At 41.3% G+C, this 22,009-nt stretch overlaps 1 protein-coding gene across 2 annotated transcripts in view; it reads right to left on the bottom strand.

The window, feature by feature from the left end:
- The window catches only part of LOC306938975 (receptor-type tyrosine-protein phosphatase U-like), a 171,716-nt gene that overhangs the window by 46,456 nt on the left and 103,251 nt on the right, over positions 1-22,009 (bottom strand). For both annotated transcript variants that reach the window (XM_079523391.1, XM_079523392.1), the window contains 4 exons: positions 19,215-19,324; positions 14,536-14,737; positions 5,157-5,259; positions 3,723-4,002 (listed from right to left, as the gene is read on the bottom strand). In XM_079523391.1, coding sequence (XP_079379517.1) covers positions 3,723-4,002; positions 5,157-5,259; positions 14,536-14,737; positions 19,215-19,324 — 695 coding nt within the window. The remainder of the gene's footprint in view (positions 1-3,722; positions 4,003-5,156; positions 5,260-14,535; positions 14,738-19,214; positions 19,325-22,009) is intronic.

Genomic DNA, 22,009 nt, shown 5'->3' with positions numbered 1-22,009 from the left:
CATTTGTTACCTAAAACTGCACCGATCTGCGTGAAACGTTGCATGCACACTCCCTAGAGGCCAAGGACAAACCTTTGACCTGCATTTTCCGCATCTGCCTTTTATAGCGCCACCAGGAGGCCGCCTTTTGTAAAACACATTTTTGGATATTACTCCTCCAGATTCTGTCCAAAGATCTCACAAATCGTTACACAGTATCTCTATGGTCATGTGCTCAAGTCGGATCTGTCCGATATTTCATATTCCACCCTAATTGGCTATAATTGCCTTTCACAGTTTGCAAGATTGCCCCGTTTTGAACAAAAGCCTCAAATCATGAACACAGCATGCAATTTACGTGAAATCTTTCACACATTTTCTTACTAGGCTGAGGAATATATCCCACCCTTTTCACATTGGCCTGTTATAGCGCCACCAACAGGTTGATTTTTGCAAAACAGGTTGATTGGAACAAAATGCCTCAAATCATCCAATTGCCATACAAGGCAAACATGTTTATATTACTACTAAACATTTTGCCAAACATCTCACACAGTCCTATCCTCCTGGTGGAGACCTGTGCCCAGAAGGGCACTTTTTCTAGTTGTACCTGTGCATGCTGGCAAGGACTATCCTTATGGTGCGTTCACACAGGCAGATGAAACGATGCAAAGACACGTTGTGAGTGGATATGGAGCAGCTACATGCATCGTTGCAACGTCATGTCGCTGGCTTCCATTGACAATGAATGGTAGACTGCATCGTTTAATCTGCCCCGTGTGAACGCAACATTATTCATGCTTGAGCCCCCACCCTCCCTCTCTGCCATCTGTCTCCTCTAGCAGTTTCTTTATAGACTTTTAAAAAAGACTCAAAGGTTACATCACTTATTTTAAAGCTTAAAATCAATATACCCTCCATCATAGAGGGCTACAGCATGATGTAAGAAATTGTTAATACGAGTAACACCTTAAAACCGACGTACAAGGCCGCTAATAAACGATACAGTAAAAAAAGATCGTATAAAAAAATAAAAGACCAGGCACTGGCTTCAACTCACTTGGGTCAGGTCAGGTTTAAATTGTAAGACCCTCTGAGAGCTCTAAAGCGAACTAACTTCTCTACAGTACAATCTGATGGTATCAGTTTGACAATTCTGCTTGCAAACTACTCCACTTGCACCATATTTAATTTAGTCCTCACTCTTTTGGGGTAATTTTGTCACTGTATGTCGGCACATACATTACGTGAAATTTGTCCACCGCATTTACCCATCCTATCTATTAGGAGCAGCGCATGCCATTTATACTTCGACACAGACCAGGGCAGGAGGGTGAACCAGGGACCTTCTGCTTTCCAGACGGCCTCTCTACCTACTTTGTATTTAGTACCTTCAAAACAGATTACCTCTGAATGTGTTTCTGACAAGCATTGAACAAAGTCAAGGTTGCTAAAGCATAAAGATGATGGGCCCTATTAAGCAAGACGAAAAACCCATGCGGTAATACAGATTTCGCCCTCGCTCTGCGCCTTTTCGTATTATGGAAGCCGTGGTGAGCGCTCACTCATATGGAATACCACGTTCCTGCATAATTTAGCATTGGGGGAGTGTCCATATGTTAATTATTTTCGCTTTGCGCTCTTTGCTATTAAGCCCCTTGACCTAAAAACACTCAGCGCATACCGATTCCGCCTGGGTCTGACCACGTCTTAAAAGCAAAAAGCACTGTTTGATTTTACACTTGAGCGGCTCTGGAGTGCTGCTGGAGTGTTGCCATGTCTGTTTGCTGTTTATTATAAGCGGCTTCTTTTTCTGCAAAGTTGCTTGTAAATATTGGTAGTTGTGGTTGCTTTTCTTGTTTCTAAAGTGCTTATTTGGGCTTTTCTCCTAATGTTGTTTAAACCAGTGATCCTCACACAGCGACATTCCCATGTCAAGGACCCCCAGATGAATGCATTTGCCCAACTAAGCCAGTGACCCCCATGACAGATTTGTGTTTTTAAATGTTTCAATAACATTTTTCAAAAATATTCTTATTGTCACTTTTTTCAAAGATTACTTTTGAAAATAGCAGATCTACCAGCTCACAATGCATCACATTCATTCATTAAAACAATGAACTCTGACTGCAGGGGGATATATATTTATAATGATCATCATAACAATGTGCAAGAAAATATGTAAAAAGAAGGAAGAACTTTATATTTGTGGACAATCAAAATATGCTGGAAATTTTAATGTGGTGTCATTAAAAGGAATCTTGATATGGCAGACTCACTATCTAGAAAATAAAAACATGGCACTTCATTTAAAATAGGTTGTAGACCCCTGTTATACGTAATTCTTTTGGGAGTATGTTTATAGACCTATTTACTTGTTTCTATGAGACATGGCAACAGCGAGCTTTCTGGCTTTCTCGTTGAGATTATAAAGGGTCATATATCGCTCATTTCTAAACCTTTTAAAAAAATTAAAACATCTCCATAATCACTGGGAAGTTAGCTTTCATATGCTGTATCACACCCGACTCTCAATTCTTCTTCAATAAAATGCTACGAGCGAAGACCATAACATTGGGGCCGCAGCAATACGCATGGCGCACGTATGGCATTTCAACTCATTCCTTCGTCGTGACTCGAATGAAATAAAATAAAATAAACGTTATTTTACTGGTGTTTTTCAATAGAAACAAATAAAGAGCGTGTGTGCAACAGTCAGTGCATATACGTGCATGCACTATAGGCTATATTTCCTCCTTGTCGGGATGGTGAGCTGAGCTCTTCACAGCCCGTTTGTCTTTCATATTATTCTTATAATATTTGATATTATAAACACTCATGGTTCTCTCATTTCTCAACCGTTTTTTAAAATGTAAAAATCCCCATATTCCTTAGGAATCTTGCTTTCATTCGCTGTATGGTACATGGTTCTATTTTTATCAAATTAAACAATATCAAACGAACTTGTATGTTCGGGGGTTAGACGATTCTGGGAACATTACGCATGGATTGCCAATTTGCCAGCCAATGCTGCGTATCTACTCGCAGTTCCATTCCGATCTGAAAGGTATAGGTAGGTGCCATTTCAAAGTCTTAGTTATTCATTTATGAATCAAATCAACTAGAATAAAGATTTTTACAGCTGTTTTTCATGCTTAGAACAGAAACAAATTAAGTGATGATGTGCGTATATCTCCCTCCCTTAGCATATGGCTGCGCCGCTGTAATGACTTTCCAATGAAAACTGCAAGTTACTTAACAAAATAGAGACATAGGCCTACAAGCTATGCACATCATGGCTGTGACAGCTTGTGGATCTGTTCTTTTGAGGCATAAAGGTGACAGCATGCAGTGCAATATGAATAATTAACCCAAATGTGACAAAGTCATGTCATGTCTATGGTGCCAGTCTGCAGAAATGTAATACCACTTGCCGAAAAGGGCGCATTCCATGAGGACATCAGCTGGTGTCGTAAAGAGAATAGTACGGACATGTTCATTGGGTAAGCCTCAAAACTCCCTGAAACACTCCCATGACTAATTCAAGGCCGTTTTGCTCACACCACGGGGTGTCGAAAGCGCTTCTTACCTGGCCCATAATTGTAATATGACATTGCACCCGCCCCCACGTCTTAAAAACTGTAAAATTATATGTAATTAGATTCCACTTGCTTAATAGGGCCCGATGTGTCTACACACGACAGCAGAAGTCCTGTCAGGTTGTCTGCATGCTTCTTACTCACCCCTCTGAAGTTGCTGGTAGCCTGAAAGTACACCAGATAGTTGTTGGTGGGATCTAAGGGAGCGTTCCAGTAGCCGTTGTAGGTGTGGTTGTCCCCCACGGTGAAGGGTGTGGCCTCCGGCAGACTGCTGGGCGCCAGCTCGGCTGTGTAGTAATGGGGGACTCCTTTAGCCTGGGCCTCGTTGTGGGAGTTGGGAGTAGGAAAACAATCAACGGTGCCCAGCTCTCTCTTCTTCACCTGCCTGGACCCATCCTCTTCCACCACCACCACCTGGTACGCACTGAAGGCAAGCAGACACACGTTATTAATTCCAGTCCTCAGGGACTACATGTACTCCTGGTTTTCCAGTCTACCACGTAGTTATAAAGAAAATCACACCCGTGTGAAGTGAGGAGCACTAATATATTAAAGTCTAATTCATGTTGCTATGATTAGGTGATATAATGGTTATGTAAAACAAACGGTGACAAAACAAACATTAAATTCTCTTTATTGTTAAATGGCATTTAATGTTTGTGTTAGGGACAAGATGACGTACATTTTCCCTTCATTGTCAATGGCGTTTTTCCAATCAAACCGTGTATGAAATTCTGCCCATAGAGGGTGCCACAAATATGAAGAGTAACCGTACAGTATGTTGTAGAAAAGCTATTATCTCTACCCTCTACAGTACAGTACAGTACAGTACAGTACAGTACAGTACAGTACAGTACAGTACAGTACTGTACTGTACTGTACTGTACTGTACTGTACTGTACTGTACTGTACTGTACTGTACTGTACTGTACTGGCAGTCTGGCAGACCCGAAATCATACAGTTAATATGTGCGTGTGTGTTTGTGTGTGTGTTAGGTTGCGCACAGGTGGTGAAAAACAACCATGCTGTTTTCGTGCTCAGACGCACCAACCCACCCAGCCAGCCACCCACCCACACACATAGCTCCGTAAGGGAGTGGTTGCACCACTCAAAAATGAAGCTCACCCGTTTGATTCCCATTCCCATCGTCCTCCAAACACAGCTGGTTTTGATTACAAACTACTCCGTTTTTAATCCCATTCAAGAAATCCAGTGTATGATTCATTTTAAACTTAATCATCACGCTAAAATATGTATATAGGTTGTGTATAGGTTAGAAATAATCCCCTGGAAAACTTTGTAAACTTTGTTTACAAACGACACTGCACGTGAGAGGAAGTCACAGACTTAACGTCCCATAGCCTGGAGGGATGTGATGCTCTGATTGGTTCAGAAACTGACGTCCTAGCGTTTGAGGCTGAAACTTCAAAATAAAATGCCCACCGTTTCCGTTTCACCACGTCTTTAAATCTACAAAGCTGCAGGACATGCAGTAGTGTAGCTGTAAATGATGCAGTGTGGTTGGCGGGTGTTTGAACGTGCTGCAGCTTGTACAATACATCAGTAACAAGGTGTACCTGACAGGAGCTCCTCTGCCCAACGCAGGGCGAAGCACAACTGTGATGGTGCTCTCTGACTCGCTCAGCGGAGAGGGGATATCTCCATAGTCAAACACAGGAGCTGCAGAGAGAGAGAGACCAACCGACCGAAAGACGGACAAAGACAAAGAGAGAGAGAGGATGAGGGAAAGAAACTTGCAGAAAGTCGAGACACACTTACAGCGTAGTATACTGTAGTTCAAGGGGTTGTCAAAACAAAGTGGCATAAAGAACAAACTAAAATATATGGTAGGCACATTTATGCAAAACGCTGTGAGAAATGAAACCATCCAAGCCTCTTTGTTTACACTATCCTTATTCATTACTGTATGTCCCTACATCCACAGCCACCCACACAACTCCACTGATTGATGAGAGCCGGGTGCGCCTGGTGACCAACCACATGGAAAACAAGTGGCCCTTATAATTAGGGTTCATTTTACAGCACAAAAAGCTCAGCACAGCTCTAGAGAACAATAAGGTGGAGAGAGTTCCCACATCTGTTTTCTATAGGGACAGAATTAACTACAGCGCTGTACCGCTTCCTATATATAGGGACAGAATTAACTGCAGTATATATAGTATATATAGGAGTATTAATTTTACAGTCCACACTCATTTAACTATTGTTACAATGAACATGACAAGTCTTAATGTTACAGTGTGCATACTGTCCATTGTACCTGTAACTACATGTACATCTAGCGTATAATAAGAAGTGTTCTAACAGTTTTGTTTAAGGATGGTGACACATCCCGTAGTCATACTGTGATGATGGTAAAACTATGACAGAATAGTTCGTAGTTGTGGACATGAAGTGAATTGATATCTGACAATTGGTATGAATGAAAAATGTCAAACATGTCTTTCAGATTGACCAGTTACTCTTGATGGGCGATTGAGTCTGTTGTGTGTAGATGTGTGTGGTTTACATACATGTACAGTAAGCATAATGTCACTGTACAATACCAGTTGTAACATAAATTATTCCATTATTTCTGGTTGTAGGCTATGGAAATGTATCTAACTAATTAGAAGACATGGGTTGTGAATGTTGTGGAATGTTTTGGGGGATGTCTGTCCCATTGTAAACAGACAGGTGATAATGGGTTAGGGTGTGTAACCCTATTGATGAATGAATGGATCGACCAACCAATTTGCATGTGATCCTTTTAGTGTGACAAGTAGAGTGCATATAGCCTACTCCTACACAGTTTTGCATTTGGCAGCAAAATTTGATTTTAGTTTTAGTCATAGTCTCCTGAATAGTTTATTTGTTTTAGTCACATTTACTTTAGTCACCTGGAATGTTTTAGTGTTGGTCTAGTTTTAGTCGACTAATATCATCGTCGATAAAAATAATTATGCATTTTATAAGTGTATTTCCAGGCAAAATAACACATGTATCTTTTGAGTGTCAAGCTGAAAAGGTTTGGGAAATCAGAAGTGGACAAACTCTAGTGAGGCCTGGAACAATTAGAGGAAATTAGCAAATTACAAAAACATCCATTCACACGTACTGCCTGCCGCCCATTAACTCTCAATCTAACTGAGAATGTGTGAAACCCAGTGAAGCACATCGTCAGTGTGGTGCATATTAGCATTAAAATGACCCAGTCATCTGATCACATATTTGACTACATAGTACATATTAACATTACACTTTAGTTATACAAACAACAAGCAAAACAGTGTCATATTTTATTTTCCGGTATTGTTTTTTTATAATCATTTTATAATCATTTTGCATTGTTCCTGTCAGGTCAGTGGGTGTTCAAGGTGAAGTGGTAAACATGTATCAAAGTGGCCCAGAGCGTCTGCCAAAAGACTAAAATATTCTTAATTGATAACAAAATTATTCCCATTTAGGATAGCAGATAAGATATTTTGCTCTATTGTTCTATAAGTAAGTTCCTTTTTCTCGACACACAAATCTACTATGCCATGTCCAATAGAAACACTGAGAACATGCATTGAACAAATCAATTTTGGATATACCAAATTGGATATACCAAGATTGTCCTCAAATAAACAGACAAAACTGAAGTGCTTGTTTTGAAGTCAAGGACAATGGATTCAAAGTCAGCGCCAAGTCTTTAGTAATACAAATAACGTTGAGCATATCAGGTCTTAAACCTTTACACTGGCTCCATGTGTGTCAAATAATATATTTTCAAAATACTACCGCTGGTCTATAAAGCAGGGGTCTTGCGTGTCACCAGGGGCGGCAGGTTCCTATAACGGCAGTGGGTGCCCCCCGCCCCGCCCCCCAGCCACCCCGCCTCCCTGCCACCCCCCCCCCCCCCCCCCCCGCCGCAGCGGGGAAAAAAACTTTTTTTGGTACTTTATTTACAGTTTGCTAATAAATACAGTGGTGCGCGCTTTCAGTTCACAACAATTAACGAACAAATTAAATTGTTTCAGCATCTTGTTTCAACATTTCAGCATGATCAACAGTAAATAATTAAATTGTTTCAGCCATAAGCGGCGGGTGGATTTTACCTTTAGCTAGGTGGGACGACGACGACGCAGATTTATTTATTTATTTCCCCCAGATGGTCTAACAATGTCATGATTTGACCAATGTATTACCAATCTCGTACACCATTGCTCACGAAAACAAGATCCTTGACCCAATTACAGCCACTGCATCTTACCTTTTAATTAAAGTAAAAGTAGTCTGAGGAAAAGGAACAGTTCTGTTCCCCGGACATTGTTTGGGGATATTTTGGCTGAGATGGCTCTGTTTGTCAAGTCTCAAGTCAGTGTGGAGATTGGCCGGCGGTGTTGCTGCCCTGCCCTCCCCTCCCCTCCCCTCCAGACTCATGGCTCTTTACAGACGGGCCGACGGTACACAGACAGCAGCCTCGCCGCTGACTGTGTTAGTGTTGTGTTGCTGCAGGAGACGGAGTGTGAATGAACCGTGCGGTCACTGGAACAAAGCCACCGTATTAGCATTTGAATACCTGTTCTGTGAACACCGTAAAGGTGTGTGCCTACGTGACAAAATGACCAGGGGGAGGGGATCTTCTGCGGGTGCTATTTGGCTTATTCTTTTTTCAGTGGGTGCCCAAGCCCTCAGGCACTAGTCCCAAAGTTGACGCCGTTGCGTGTCACCCATTCATACCTCTAAGGTCACCTGGTAAAGGTTTGCTTTATGACCCTAGAATTAAAACATAGCATTCAGTTTAATGTGTAACATATCTGGAACAAACTCCCTGAAAACCGCAGCTCTGCAACAACTCCGTTATTTTAAATCACAGCTAAAAACATGCATGTTTGCTGCTGCATTTCATTGAGATTGTGTCATTATTATTCTACACTGACATTTAATTTATTTAATTTATTTAATTTATTTAATTTATTTAATTTATTTAATTTATTTAATTTATTTAATTTATTTAATTTATTTAATTTATTTAATTTATTTAATTTATTTAATTTATTTAATTTATTTAATTTATTTAATTTATTTAATTTATTTAATTTATTTAATTTATTTAATTTGTTATTTAATTTGTTATTTTATTTGCTCTGTGTCCTGAATATGTTTTCAATTAAGGCAACAAGGTTCAAATACGGGGTAGAATAGGAAAGTTACATAATGCAACTTTTACTTTATTTGTATTTGTTTTACTGAATCTGATATAATGTTTCATTTGCCTAATGTTTGATATAAAACTGTTGTTTCCCGCCCCCTCACTCTGATTGGACCATCAGGGCCCTCTGTTAGTATTTAACAAGAGTTTTTTCTGCTTGGAGTCACTTTAATCTCTGCTAGTTGTTAAGAGCTGAATGTATCCTTTCTACACTAGCTGAAGCATTTCGTTTTAGTTTTGGTTCTACTTTAAACTTTAGTACTTTAGATTTCCGCTCTTTAAAAATAGATCTAGTATCAGTTTGTTTGGGCAGGTTTTGAGTTATGGCTTTACTACAAACATTGAAGTCCTTGGTCAACCAGAGACTATCTGCTGCTGCTGAAGAGATATTTGGGGTCGTTGGAAGAATTCTAACAGAGTACGAGGATGAAGCTTTCCACATCAAGCAAGAAACTGACCGCCAGCGCAGACTACTGGATATGGTTTTACAACCAATCGTCAAACTACACAGAGCAGGTTGGTAAAACATTTACTGAGAGTGTTTACCATTATTTCTTACATGGCAATGGTGACTATTTGGAATGGAAGAGGAATTGGTGGAAACTTTGCATTGATAATAGTCAATAGTATTCTAGTTGTGGTTCCATTCATGTTAGGGTGACTGTTAAACTAACATTAACAGAATCAAGTAGTAAGGAATATTTTATTTAAATGTTGACCATGAATAATCATAGACTGTTTAAAATAAGCTAACTCATTAAACGTGTTGCACTCTAAAACAGGATATAGCAATAGGGTTGTATGCAGGGGCGCCTGGCCCTGTTATTGCAATGACACAGGGTCCCCCCCCCCCCCCCCGATTGAGTCTGGTCGCGCATGCGCAGACCGTCGCTTTGTATTCAGACAGTCTCAGACGCACTTAGACTGTAAACACGCTACACGCAGGCCCCCCCCGCTTGGAGTGGGTCCCCCCCGCTAGGGCATGGGGGGACCTTCACTTACAGAGTAAGTAAAAGTAATTTGCTAGCTCTGCTACCAATGCTAACTACAGCTTCCATGATGCTAGTAAAGTCATTTGCTAAACCAAATTCGCGATAAAATCCGTTTTTGTACCCTATCGTTTTTGAAGATAATACTAGTATGGTACTAACTGGCTAACAGAAATAGCAGAGAAGGAAATATTAGCAATGCTAATAACTTGTAAAAAAAAACTTGTCTTGGTATAGCCTACAGAGCTACCACAACAAAGGACGTTGCCAGTTTCTGCGAGAAATAAGCAACCAGTTGTGAAAACAACTTCAATACCAAAATAAGCGAAAATAGCAAGCATTTAACAACACAAATCTTATTTATATAGTGCATTTATATAGTGTTTTTATTTGTACTCATCTGGAACATTTACATAGGCCTAATGCATCTGTCACTGTTATTTTGATGTTGGTTTGTTTTTTCATACAAAATGCCAAATAAATACAGTAGCCTATTTTTTTAAAAGGAGAGATAACAGGCAAACGATCAAAATAACAATGGTTCTATATTCTCTAATTGTGTAGATTTGTAAATGAAGTAGGCTAATCTAATGCAACAACAAGTAACAACAACAATACTATTGTGTTGTGTATAGGCAGCTAATGTGTCTGTTTGGTGTGTGGGGGGGGGGGGGGGGCTCTGCTACCAATGCTAATACACAATGATCTTAGCATAGCTTTGATTGTCCTTCATGATTTGATTGTGGGATGTCAATGGGCCATACACAACCATCTATCCAAGAGGAATGTAATGTCAATAAGCCATCTCTTGGGCAATTGTGGTGAATATGATTGCATTTTTTATCCAGAAATCATGACAAGAGCTGTAGTGTCACCCTGAGTGCTTTTTGTGCAAAAGTAATGCTTTTAATGGATTCAGAGTCATGAAAAAACCCTAGTTTTTACAACTTGTATGGCAAATGATAATGTACATTTAAAAAACAAGGAGATGCTTGTTTTAGAAATGAAGCATTGTTGAAGTAAGAAACAATTTGCATGACACTTCACACTGACATAAAAAATACATTAGGGCAGGTATGGAACAGCAAGAGTGTCATGTTCAAACATGTAATGATGTGTTTCTCCTCTGTATCTTCTGTCTAGACTCTATGCATCTCCTTGTGTGTAAAGAGGAGGTATTCCCTGAGCAGCAGCAGGAGAGAACATCCAGTCTGGTCCAGGAGGAACCAGCGTCTTCACAGATTAAAGAGGAACAGGAGAAAATAACCTCCAGTCTGATCAAAGAGGAACCAGCGTCTCCACAGATTAAAGAGGAACAGGAGAAGATAACCTCCAGTCTGATCAACGAGGAACCAGCGTCTCCACAGATTAAAGGAAAACAGGAGAAGATAACCTCCAGTGTGATCAAAGAGGAACCAGAGTCTCCACAGATTAAAGGAGAACAGGAGGAGAAAACCTCCAGTCTGATCAAAGAGGAACCAGAGACTCTACAGATTAAAGGAGAACAGGAGGAGAGAACCTCCAGTCTGATGAAAGAGGAACCAGCATCTCCACAGATTAAAGGGGAACACGATGAGCTACTTCAAAGATCAGAGGAGGATGGTGGATCAACAGAGACATTACTATTAGTGAAACATGAAGATGATGAAAACATGCTAACAGAACCTGTAGCCAGCACCTCATCTAAAAGCATGGAAACACAAGCTGATGTAGAGGACTGTGGAACATCACAACCAGCTAGTGATGATCAGCTCCTCTCTTCACACTGTTCTGAATCTGACATCACTGAAGACAGTGATGAGTGGGATGAGACCACGGATGACCAGTCAGGTATTAACACACTGAAATCACACAATACACAACACATGGGAGGAAATAGTTTGTCTTTAAGCAACAAGCTGCTCCGTGACCTCAAATCACCAAAACAAAGTCATTCCACGAGGAGTCACACAGGTAAGAAATGTTTTAGCTGTGCGGATTGTGGTACAATGTTTAATCGCAAGGATCATCTGAAGACACACACAATGACTCATACAGGGGAAAAGCCCTTTACATGTACAGTTTGTGGCACATGCTTTAGTCAAAAGGGTAGTCTAAAAATACACATGAGGACTCATACAGGGGAAAGGCCCTTTACGTGTACAGTTTGTGGCAAGGGCTGTAGTCAAAATAGTGATCTAAAAAAACACATGACGACTCATACAGGGGAAAAGCCCTTCAGGTGTACAGTTTGTGGCAAAGGCTGTAGTCAAATGAGTAGTCTAAAATCACATATGATGACTCATACAGGGGAAAGGCCCTTTACGTGTACAGTTTGTGGCAAAGGCTGTACTCATAATGGTCAATTAAAAATACACATGATGACTCATACAGGGGAAAGGCCCTTTACGTGTACAGTTTGTGGCAAAGGCTGTACTCATAATGGCCAATTAAAAATACACATGATGACTCATACAAGGGAAAAGCCCTTTACATGTACATTTTGTGGCATGGGCTTTTCTCGAACGACTGATCTAAAAATACACATGAGGACTCATCAGGGGTAAGGCCCTTTACGTGTACAGTTTGTGAAAAGGGCTTTAGTTTGAATTGCAATCTAAAATCTCACATGAAGATGTGTCTTCAAGAGGAAAAAGGGCTTTTTTTAATCAGAAAATGATTATGTTGACAATGTCAATTATCAGCAGTTTAGTCTAGCTAGATACAATAAACATGATTATGACTATACTTTATTTTATTATTTTTGTATAATGACCTGCTGATACGGGTATAGCAATGAGAAGCAGTGTTTGCCCACATTCCACACCAATTAAATTGCCATATTCATGCATTAGTGGTGCAATTGTATAACTTTTCTCTGAGTGTTGACATGTGTCGTTTGGACTAGCATATTATCATAATGTATTTCAATCTAATCACTTGTTTTTTTGTTGTGTTAGATTCTCTGTAGTATGTTGTCTTCATAGAATGTATTGTAACAGAAAATATTTCGTATGTATTCCATAATTTCTTTTTCAAATAAAGGGCAGATACATATCCTTTATTTGTGTCCATTACAGAAAGCTCATTTACTCACTATTTTCATCTTCTAATCTACAACATACTATTAAAAAGGTCCTGAGAGGTTTAATCGTGAATGTAACCTATCCAAATAAAATGATAGATACAAATAATTATGCATTGTATAAGTGTATTTCCAGGCAAGACAACACATGTATCTTTTGAGTGTCAAGCTGAAAAGGTTTGGGAAATCAGAAGTGGACAAACTCGAGTGAGGCCTGGAACAATGGGAGGAAATTAGCAAATTACAAATGCATCCATTCACACGTACTGTCTGCTGTCCATTAACTCTCAATCTAACTGAGAATGTGTGAAACCCAGTGAAGCACATCGTCAGTGTGGTGCATATTAGCATTAAAATGACCCAGCCAGCTTATCACATATTTGACTACATAGTACATATTAACATTACACTTGCCCATACAAATAACAAGCAAAACAGTGTCATATTTTATTTTCCGGTATTTAACATTTTCTATAGGGGCAGAATTAACTGCAGTGTTGTAGTGTTTTCTATAGGGGCAGAATTAACTGCAGTGTTGTAGTGTTTTCTATAGGGGCATAATTAACTGCAGTGTTGTAGTGTTTTCCATAGGGGCAGAATTAACTGCAGTGTTGTACCATTTTCTATAGGGGCAGAATTAACTGCAGTGTTGTACCATTTTCTGTAGGGACAGTGATGAAAATAGAGATTATTGTAAACCAGAGGAAGGAACAGGAGAATGGCTTGTTTACTTTTTTGTTTTTCTTTACTTCTGACAAAAGGACATTGATGCTACGTTGGGGATTTCGAAGCCAGCAGTACTAACACTTTCACATTGACAGTGTGGGCAAATTCACTACCTTGACAGCCGGGCTGCCATCTAACTTGCTCCGTAAAGCAGATGGAACAGTGCAGTTTATGGCGCTGGGTCTCATACAGTGCATGCGCTGACATGACAGTCTCGACTGGTAGATTAAATTAAGATGTTTTCCATAGAACTGTCCGAGTTAAACATTTACTGTTTACTCCAATTCATGCCTGCTGTTGTTTTCTTGTATGAAGACGTAGAAAATGAAAAGTATCCAAACTGCACAGTCAAAATGTTTTTCACCGAGTGAATCACAAGCAATGTATTTTTTCTGCTTCTATTTATTTCTTACAATTGACAGTTTTGTGTATCAGCAAACTTCTGTTTAGATTAGCCCCTTGTTCTTTGAAAGAAAGAGATGGAAAACAGAGACCTCAAGATCAAACCACAAAATGCTCGACTCTCAGAGTTGGATCTATAAAAAGTACATGCAATGAATGACCACCTCAAGTCTTCCTTAACCCATTAAGACCTGATCAAGGCAGATTCAGCGATTCTACAAAATATTGTATTCAAATCAGTTTTCTCAAAAAGCTCATGTACCTGTATCGCACGCACGCACGCACGCACGCACGCACGCACGCACGCACCTCACAATATTTTGTGCCAGGGACCCCCAGAAGCAAAGTTAAAACATTATTTTCATTTTCCCAATAGAAAAAAGCTGATCTACAAGCTCGTAGCTTGAGCTATGAGCTTGTATATCTGCTATTTTTCCAATAGCCAAAGTATAAATAAATGCTTTATTAGCTAAACTATAACATGACACAGATGCTTGCCCGGTCGGCTTTGTAACAGCCCGTGCCAGCTCATAGGACATAAAGACCGGTAGGTCCGCTAGTCAAGCAAACGAGCTCACCAGAAATGTTGGTGGTGATCTCTGTGAGGGCCGTCTGGCCGAAGCCCTTGGCGGTGCGGGCGCGGACAGACACCAGGTAGGTGGTTCCTGGGTGCAGGCCTGAGAACATGTGGTAGGTCTCGTTCCTCAGCTTGGAGACGGTGCGTCTGGGCCCCGGCACGTTGATGCTCGGGTCAAACGACTCGATGCTCTGGTAGGAGATCTGACAACAGGAAACAAATAAAAACACAGCAGGGGATTAACACTGTTATGTGTCGTTTCTTTGTTGCCATGGCAGTTTGATGCAGAGCTGAGAAGAATGTTAACACAGCAAGGATGTAATACCTGTTTACTGTTGTTATATGAGAACAGGCTGTTCTTTAGTGCAGTGTTAATATTGACAGCAAATTCTGATTTAGTCTTACTCTTAGTCTTTTGAATAGCACACCATTTAGTTTTAGTCCAATTTTACTCATCTGAAATTGTTTACTCTCAGTCTAGTCTTAGTCAGCAAAATTAACACTGCTTTAGTGAGATGTTGCTTATCAGCATGGATGCAATAAATCTTATGCCGATGTAAGCTAACCGGTTAAATCACTATTCTCACCTTACTGAATAATTGGCCACACTTCATGGCAAGAGTATGGATTTTTCAATACATTTTTAAGATTTCTGTTCCGCTTCCCTGGTCTTTATATTAATTTCATGTTTCACAACAGCCTCAACCCACAGTATAGTTGCGGGAATAGAGCAGCACTCCAACACACTGCTTTGGCAGAACTGAATCTGCCAAATGTGACGATGAGAACAGCATGGCATCAATGTTAGATATACTAGAAAATCACACCCGTGTGAAGTGAGTGGTGCAACTCCGTGTGGGGGTGTGTGTGTGTGGGGGGGGGGGGGGGCGGAAGTTCCAGACTAACAGGAACGCACCCAGGGTGCCGGCCTGATTCCGGCGACCCGCCCCATGTCCGAAACAGTTGAAAAATGACAGTTACCGTGTGGGGGTCCCTCTACTGTACCCTCTACTGTACTGTACTGTCACTGTACTGACCCACAGGAACACACCCAGGGTGCCGGCCCGATTCCGACGAGCCACCCCGCGTCCGAAACGGTTGAGAAATGACAGTTACCTTGTGGGGGTCCCTCTACTGTACACTGTATATACTGTACTATACTGTACTGTACTGTACTGTACTGTAACACCCGAAATCACCATATATACAGTTAATAGGTGCGTGTGTGTTTGTGTGTGTGTAGGTTGCGCACAGTTTGTGAAAAACAACCATGCTGTTTCCGTGCTCAGACGCACCCAGGCAGCCAGCCAGCCACCCAGCCACCCACACACATAGCTCCGTAAGGGAGTGGTTGCACCACTCAAAAAGAGGTGTTGGGTGGATGTCTGCAGTTCAGATTTTATTGTATGTTGTTGTGTATTTGTGTGTTGGTGGATTTCTGCTGTTATTGTGCCTATTTACGCTCTCGCCACCTGCACACACTCCATGTCTCGACCCACATCGTAAACAAAGCGGCAGTAACACAGTAAGTACATGTACTCAAGTACTTTATTTGAGTAGAATTTTGAGGTATTGTTTTTACTTCACTGGGTTATTTCCAATTTTCAATATTTCTACTTCTACTAAATCTCAGAGGCAAATATTGAAACTTTTACTCCACTACAATTATTTGAAAACTTTAGTTATTTCATAGATTTTGATCATTATTATAAAACATGCGATCATTATTAACCACTTGGCTCTATGGCTATTTGAAAAGATGAAATTGAATGAGTACTTACTTTTGGTACTTTGGTGCATTTTGGTACATTTTGATGCCAATACTTTACTTTTACTAATACTTACTTATACTTTTACTCCAAGTATATTTTGAATACCAGACTTGTACTTGCATTTACTGCATTGCAGCATTGATACTTTTACTGTGTGTCACAGCCTACCTGTCATTAATCCCAACCAAGTCTCTATCTCTATAGCTTGTCATCTTTTTGTGTGTGTGTGTGTGTGTGTGTGTGTGTGTGTGTGTGTGTGTGTGTGTGTGTGTGTGTGTGTGTGTGTGTGTGTGTGTGTCCTTCACAACCACACAGATTGAATCCACCCCACCCCCATGCACTGACCACAAACAACACTTCTGGTTGAGCACTTTAAACAACAATATGTTATAAATATAATATAAATCCTCTTATGCAGCCCAGTGAGCCCACACTGTGGCCACAGCATGAAGCCATCAATAATCAATTAGAAACGTTTAAAGTTGCCCCCTTGTGGAGGCATCTCTTAGGCAAATAAGTAATTATAATGCTTGTCCCCCATCTAATTACAGCCTGGAGTCTGGGTTTCTATCTCACTACCATAAGAATGTATATATCTTATGAACTGTGAAGAAGGATCCTTATATTTAATTGTCAGGACTCCTGTGTATCGCATGCTGCTACAAACATTTGGTCAAATTAACAAAAACGATACACAGAATCTCATAATACTGTGTTACTTCTCTGTGCAATTGAATCATTTAGTCATTATTAACACTTTGATTGCTACAAGATCTCGACAGGCCTATTTGGATGTTGCTACCGTTTAACATTGCACAAAGGCCTTGTTCGGGGGCCCACAGCAAAATGTTCTCTTATAGCGAGAATCACACGCATACATCAAAAGAAAGCTGAACTTGTCCACTTCAATTTAAAAAATACATTTTGATTTTACCATGTTCCATTCTGGAGATATTGACCTTTTTGCAACACCTGCATTTGCCTGGAAGTGGTTATCTTGAACAGCGAGCAGAGTTATGGATGGTTTAAAGTCAGAGACATTGACAGGCAGATATAAAATTGAACCCAATAAATATCCTATACATCCTATACACCGAATGAAAGCCCTGAATGTGTACTTTTACGAGGAAAAGAGTAAACATTGATCCCATGTACAGTTAGACAGTAATTGGTTATTGAATGCAGCTTGTGCCCACCAGATAACTTCAGAGAAGACATGGACGTGAACTCCTCAATATTCACAAAATAAGGCCTATAGCGACATATAAATACTATATACCGTATGAAACAGAAGACTCTCTGCTTTCATAAGAAAAAAACTTCTACTGTAGTAATAATAAAAATCACACCCATGTGAAGTGAGTGGTGCAACTCTGTCCCATATTCTGTTCTCTGCTTATTCAATACAGCTCGCTATATACGGACTGAGGCAGAAAGTCATGTAAACCTTTTATTTACAGTTTGGTCTGTAAACTTCTACTGTAATAATAAAAATCACACCCCTGTGAAGTGAGCGTTGCAACTGTTCTGTACTTATTCACTACAGCTCGCTATATACGGACTGAGACAGAAAGTCATGTAAACCTTTTATTTACAGTTTGGTCTGTAAACTTCTACTGTAATAATAAAAATCACACCCCTGTGAAGTGAGCGGTGCAACTGTTCTCTACAGTTGCACCGCGCAACTGTAAGGTTTATAGTCAATGTCTGACTATAAACCTTCATAACTCTGCATCCTTTAGATGATGATGATGATGATTCACTGCTTTCATTGTTTTGATCGCAGTAACATTGGGGGGGGGGGGGGGGGGGGGTCATGGGCACATTGGGCAGCAAAAGTCTTGATCGTACGGCTATAAAAAGTCCCATTCCACCGTTCGGTTCAGAACTATAGTATAACGGTGAGACGCGTTGTCATCATGAGCTGATTTTGTTTTTCAAGCTAGTACAGGGAACATGCCTGGGCATGCACGGTTTAGGACGCGGAAAAGTTCGTTATACATTACACCCGGGTCGATTACGTCCCCGACGCGTTCATTGCGGTCTTATCACTACAATTATAATGAATAAAAAAGCGTTACAATCACACGTCTGAGCGATCTCCGATTATGACGGTTCTGCATGGCGATACGTGATCCACCAACGGTAGACTGTCTGTTGTCATGGCGGCCCCTCTCGATACTGTAGTTCGTTTGCTAGTTCGTAGTATTGTAGGCTCGGGGATCGTTTGGTCGCTACAGTATGAAGAAGTAAACATGCATCTGTCCATGTGTGTTGCCGATCTGGTGCAGAATCTGCAGATCATGTGTTAGGCAGCGTAACAGCGTTCCGTATGTTTTTTTCCGAGACATGAGCCCCCATCTCGCAAGGCCCTCCTCCTGCAGGAGAAACAGGAGGGGAGGGGGGAATCGAGTATAAAAGCCAATAGGTGGAGGAAAGCCTGGTGAGGCGAGGTTAGGTGAAATTTGATTATTTTCACACACGGGCTACATCGGCATGGGCGCATCCATTCTACACTGGTTTATACACGTAAAGCGGCCCGCCCTCCTGTTTTCAGGAGGGGAGGGGGTTTCTTTTTTTTTGGTTTTTTTTTCTGATCACGTGAGCGGGACTAAGCAGCAATGATAGGGCGATGGTTCTTCATTGTCCGGGTGGGTAAAAAGATGAATGAAAGTATGCTATAAAAAAGTGATTGAAACGTATTGATACGTGATCCGCACCCGACGTTTGATTAATTGATAACGTATTGATACGCGATTCGCGTCGGCTGTGTTAACTGACAGAACAAAATAGATATTTGCGAAGCAGCATCCATCCTGTAACTGAAATGGTTTAGGTAGGTGATATGAAGGAATTACACATCATAGTGTTTTTGGAATCACTGTGGGAGGTATGCTGGGTAGCATACCTCATATTGTGAGATGAGGCCGTTAGGCTCCACAGGCTCCTCCCACTTGAGGAAGATCATATCGTCCAATGGGGTGAAGGTCAGCGATTCTGGAGCGATGCCGCCGGGAACTACAGAGAGAAGGAAAGAAAACAACATTCATGAACTACAGAGAGGAAAGAAACAAAACAGCGTTCTTGGTGACAAACGGCACAGTGTACTCAACTCATTATCTTGTGCCTGTAAGCCAGAGGATTTTCAATTACATTTTATTAAATGATAAAAACACATTGGTATAAAGGTGGTGAACCAAGAGGATCGTGAGAAGATGAAAGGGGAAACAGTGATACATTTCAGGAAGGGAAGTGATGAAGGGACAGGTTCGCTATCAGCCCGCTGCATGAACTGGGATCGTGTGTGCCAGCGCTGCAGGCTTCCCTCCACTGTCTGATAACAGAGCACCAAGTCTTAGAGGATGACACGCTATTTTTCTTCTTTAGCGTCATGCTGACTGAAGAAAAAAAAAAGAACAGGGAACTGAGCCAAACAGCCACTAACAGGACTTTTGTCTTATATCAGGAGAAAAAAATATGCCTGTATTTTTGCCTCCATGAAATTCCCATTAAAAAAAAGTAATGTTCCTAAAAGACGGAAAGGAAAATTCCAATACACGTCTATCGCTTTCTCCCTCTGGCTCTGTGTGTGCGTGTGCGTGCGTGAAACTGTGTAATTGCATGCCTGTTCCTTGCAACAGCAAAAAAAGAAAGAATAGAAGAACGATAAAGCCTTGTGGCCTGTCTCTGAGTCAGGCAGAGGACACTTGAGACAAATCCTGTTGCCTCCGTGGATCATTGGCAGTCAAATCTGCTCCCTCTGCAGCACAAAGCATTGCAGCCATGTTTGACTGTGGAGCCCAACAAGAAATAGACACAGGGGTAACTTTCACCAGCTGGGTTTCATTTACTGTTATCAAATAAAGATATTAAGTCTGACAGTGGTTCCTGCACTCACAGAGAGACTGGAGAACTGTCAGATCTGTTCAAAGGAAAAATGTATCAAATGCTGAAGAAAAGTCCTGATAGGTGTGAGGAGGGTCAAGTTGACTTCTATTTATGACACAATCCATTTGTGTGTTAACTTGTCAGTTCTGAACCAGTCAGAGCAAATGAAATGAATTTGATACTCTGCTGCATTTATCACTGCAGGCAGTAAAACCCGTCAGTGTTTTGTTTCCTCTCGCCTGAAAGACAGCAATATGCAGCAGGTGCAGATAATTAACAGTGCACTCGCTTTTCTCTGTATCTCTTCCGCCGTACGTACGGCAGTTTCAGCAGTATTGTGCTGTTCAGAGTATGAAAGTTCATTACGTTCTCAGCACTGGCAGGAACTGAAAATGTACGGGACAGCCGTGCGTTATGAGGACGGCCACCATCCAATGTCGCCAAATGAATCTCAATCATCCACTATGTTCCACTATGTTACCCTGGTAACGAATCCTCGGCGGATCCACGCAGTGATATAGTCTGGCACATGAGGCTATACCACTATATCCATAGCTCAGGCTAACACCAGGGCTCCACCAGCGTCGCGTCTCCGTCACCGTCAGGGAATGTTCCCTTTTTAATCAATGAAGGGTGGCTCCACTGCCCGCGTTGCGTTGCGTTGACGGAGACGCGACGCGTGCATTAAAATTGAACCGGTGCGTTTTTTGACGCACGCGACGGAGACGCAACGCGTCCGGTGGAGCCCTGGCGTTACACACAGGCTTTCCTTCAGTCTCTTGAGCAGGCCTCCAACTGTGTTGGTCTTTATCTCAACGAGACGAAAACTGAATACGTAAATATATGCAAATCCAACAAACATAATAAAAACACTCCTCTGAAACAGGTTGATGACTACAAGTATTTGGGTTCATATATACTGTATCTTCTTCCCAAAAGGACTTTCAAACTAGGAATGGTATGGCCTGGTCAGCCTGCAATGACATGCATAAGATGTGGTCATCCTGCAGCTTAGTAAGATGTTCAAAGTAAAAATATTTAGGACGACCGTTGAGACGATTCTACTATATGGGTCTGAGACATGGACACTTTCAATTAGAGAAACGATTGGATGGCACTTACACCCGCCTTCTAATGAGAGCACAAAATCTGTCTTGGAAGAGCCACCCATCAACTAATCTAATATACGGCAGCCTTCCCCGTGTTTCTTCACTAGTCCGATCCAGAAGAACACAGTTTTCTGGCCACTGCTACAGAGCTTCTTCTCTGGAATCCTGCCTCAAAGCAGACCAGAGGTAGAACACTGTCATTCCCTGATGTCATCGCTAGGGACACATGCATCAGTAAGCAGGAACTGGGGATGGCAATGAAGGACCGGAAAGTCTGGCGTGGCATTGTTAAATCCATGAATCCACATGGTCGAAAAATGATGATGATATCCATACCCACATTTTAGCCTAGCATGGAATCTCTGTGTGGAACCTGTATTTCCAAGGGGCGGATGAACCTGGTGAGCAGGTGGAGCAGGAGTTTTAACATACTGTAGTTTTTTGAGACCTTGGTGGTGATGCCGTACAGGATGCTATTGCAGTAGTCGAGTCTGGATGTGATGAAGGCATGAATGAGTGTCTCAGAAGCAGTGTGTGATAGCATGCGACTTAGAGGAGCGGAGGTGAAGTGAAAAGGCCAGTTTTGGTGATGTGGTTGACATGGGGCTGGAAGGAGAGGGTGGGGTCAAGGATGACACTGAGGTTGCAGACTTGTGTTGAGGGCGTGACAGTGGAGCCATCACTAGTGAGGGAGAAGACATGAGAA

The sequence above is a fragment of the Electrona antarctica genome, assembly GCF_951216825.1.
Source record: "Electrona antarctica genome assembly, chromosome: 15".
NCBI classification, from domain to species: Eukaryota; Metazoa; Chordata; class Actinopteri; order Myctophiformes; family Myctophidae; genus Electrona; species Electrona antarctica.
This window is presented reverse-complemented; position numbering and strand designations above follow the sequence as displayed.